This window comes from Jaculus jaculus, chromosome 9, assembly GCF_020740685.1.
Source record: "Jaculus jaculus isolate mJacJac1 chromosome 9, mJacJac1.mat.Y.cur, whole genome shotgun sequence".
NCBI lineage: Eukaryota > Metazoa > Chordata > Mammalia > Rodentia > Dipodidae > Jaculus > Jaculus jaculus.
The window spans coordinates 17,362,970-17,365,240 of NC_059110.1; the positions used below are offsets into that span (position 1 = coordinate 17,362,970).

At 51.9% G+C, this 2,271-nt stretch overlaps 1 protein-coding gene across 1 annotated transcript; it reads left to right on the top strand.

The window, feature by feature from the left end:
• The first annotated feature begins 275 nt into the window (after nucleotides 1-275).
• Nucleotides 276-1,820, top strand: LOC101617169 (sperm motility kinase 2B-like). The gene has a single exon (XM_045158483.1). The coding sequence runs from the start codon at nucleotides 276-278 to the stop codon at nucleotides 1,818-1,820; it is 1,545 nt and encodes a 514-aa protein (XP_045014418.1).
• Nucleotides 1,821-2,271: the final 451 nt, after the last annotated feature.

The window sequence follows — 2,271 nt, forward strand, 5'->3', positions numbered from 1 at the left end:
TTTGAGAGCGACAGACACAGAGAGAAAGACAGATAGAGGAAGAGAGAGAGAATGGGCGTGCCCGGGCTTCTAGCCTCTGCAAACGAACTCCAGACGCGTGCGCCCCCTTGTGCATCTGGCTAACGTGGGACCTGGGGAACCGAGCCTCGAACCAGGGTCCTTAGGCTTCACAGGCAAGCGCTTAACCGCTAAGCCATCTCTCCAGCCCTTTTTTTTCATTTTCATGACTTTACATATTCCATTATTTCTTTCCTTTTTGTTCTAGGTAACCTAACATGACAGCATTGCTACCTGTGGTAACTAACTGGACTGAGGCCACGGGTCCCAGCAGGGAGCCCTGTCTTTCTGGTGAAGGTTACTTCACATCTCAGTACTTGCTCATGGACATCATAGGCCAAGGGGGCTGCAGTGTGGTGAAACGTGCCGTCCACAGATTCACAGGATGCTCTGTGGCTGTGAAAATCCTGGAGAAGGAGCAGCATCCTTGGGAGGACATTCAATCTGAGGTGGAGACAATGAGGATGATGGATCACCCGAATATTATCTCCCTCTTGCAAATTATTGAAACACCACAGAAAGTGTTCATAGTCATGGAATTTGGCCAGGGGCAAACCTTATGGGGAAATATCAGTGACTGTGGCTATCTCACTGAGGAAGAGGCCCAGAAAATTTTCCAGCAACTTCTAAGTGCCGTGAGCTACTGTCACAGCCTTGGTATCGCTCACAGAGATATAAAACCCGATAACATCGTGTTTGATCTCCAGGACAGGATAAAGCTCATCGATTTTGGCATGGCTGCTAGATTCCATCCAGGGCAGATGCTTGAGGGAACGTACAGTACTTTGGAATTCAGTGCCCCTGAGGTGTTCCTCCCTCAGACCTGTGACCCTACCAAGATTGATGTGTGGAGTTTGGGGGTAAACCTTTACTTCATGGTGACAGGAACCCTCCCATTTGCAACAGAGAACTTGAGGGGGCTGAGGCAGCAGATTATCATGGGCAACTATCACATTCCTGGTTTCTTCTCCAGAAACCTGATAAACATCATTGGACGTATTCTAACTGTGAATCCAAAACGCAGGCCCACTGTGAAGGAGATAATGGACCACCCTTGGCTTTGCCAAGGCGACGTGGAGCCAGGAACCAAGTACACCCGCCCCAGCTGCCCAGATGGCCACATCCTTGCAGCCATGAGGAGCATCGGGTTTGACCCTCATGACATCCGGGACTCCCTGATGTACAGAAAATGTGATGAGATAATGGCAATCTATAGCATATTCCGGATGCGGGCCAGCCAGGAGGAGCATCTCACAATCAAAACCGGGGCTGCGCATCTGGATGGGGCCCACTGCCCCTCCCCCATAGGTCCTGCCGTCTTCCCTCTGAACCTCATGACAACTGTCAGTATTCCTGCCCTTCCAGCATCATCTACCAAGGGTCAGCTGCCCAAGACCAGCCGGAAGGTATGGGAGAGGGGCGGCAGAAGACACACACTGCCCACCACACCCACCTCTTGTGCTCCAAACACCCTCTCTGTTGACGTGGTCTTCCACAGTCCCGTCACTGCTCCCTGGAACCCCACATCCCCCAGCGGTGCAGGTGAGCCAGAGAAAACCACGTTGCCCCGGAGTGCATGGGAAGGGGACCATGCATCCACAGATCCACCCCCAGAGTCCACTGAGGCCATGCCCCGGGGCAGCTGTAGGCACCGGAGGAAGTGGCTGCTACACGGCCTCAGAAAAATCTTTTGTTGGATCCCTTGCGTGAAGAGGCAAGAAGAAATGCCCCATCCAGCGAGGAACCAGAGAGCTCCCAAATAGGAGCACCGTGAAGGGTCATGCCGGGAGAAGCAGTGCAGGTACATTTCTATACGTGGTTTTATCTATGCTTTTCCTCATGTGTGTGTGTGTGTGTGTTGAGACTTTGAAACTTTGTATGGATGCATCAAATGTTGGTACCATCATTCCCCTCTTCCCTGCCCCAACTGCACTGAGGGTTCTCCCTAGTGGAATTGCTGTTGGTCACCATGGAGTTGTAGGATTTGTGTCATAGGAATTGTCCCCACCCCTACTGATGTCGTTTTGAACTGACAGGTCACCATCATGTACGCTGCTGGGGTGCAATGTGCTGGGTAACTCTGCCTAGGCACTGGGGTATGGTAACAGCCATGCTGCTCAGCCCCTCTAGAAGCTCCAGGACAAGTTACACTGCATCCTCCTTCTGGGATAAGAAGGTTGAAATGGAAGCGGGTGGTGGTAGAATGTTTACAGA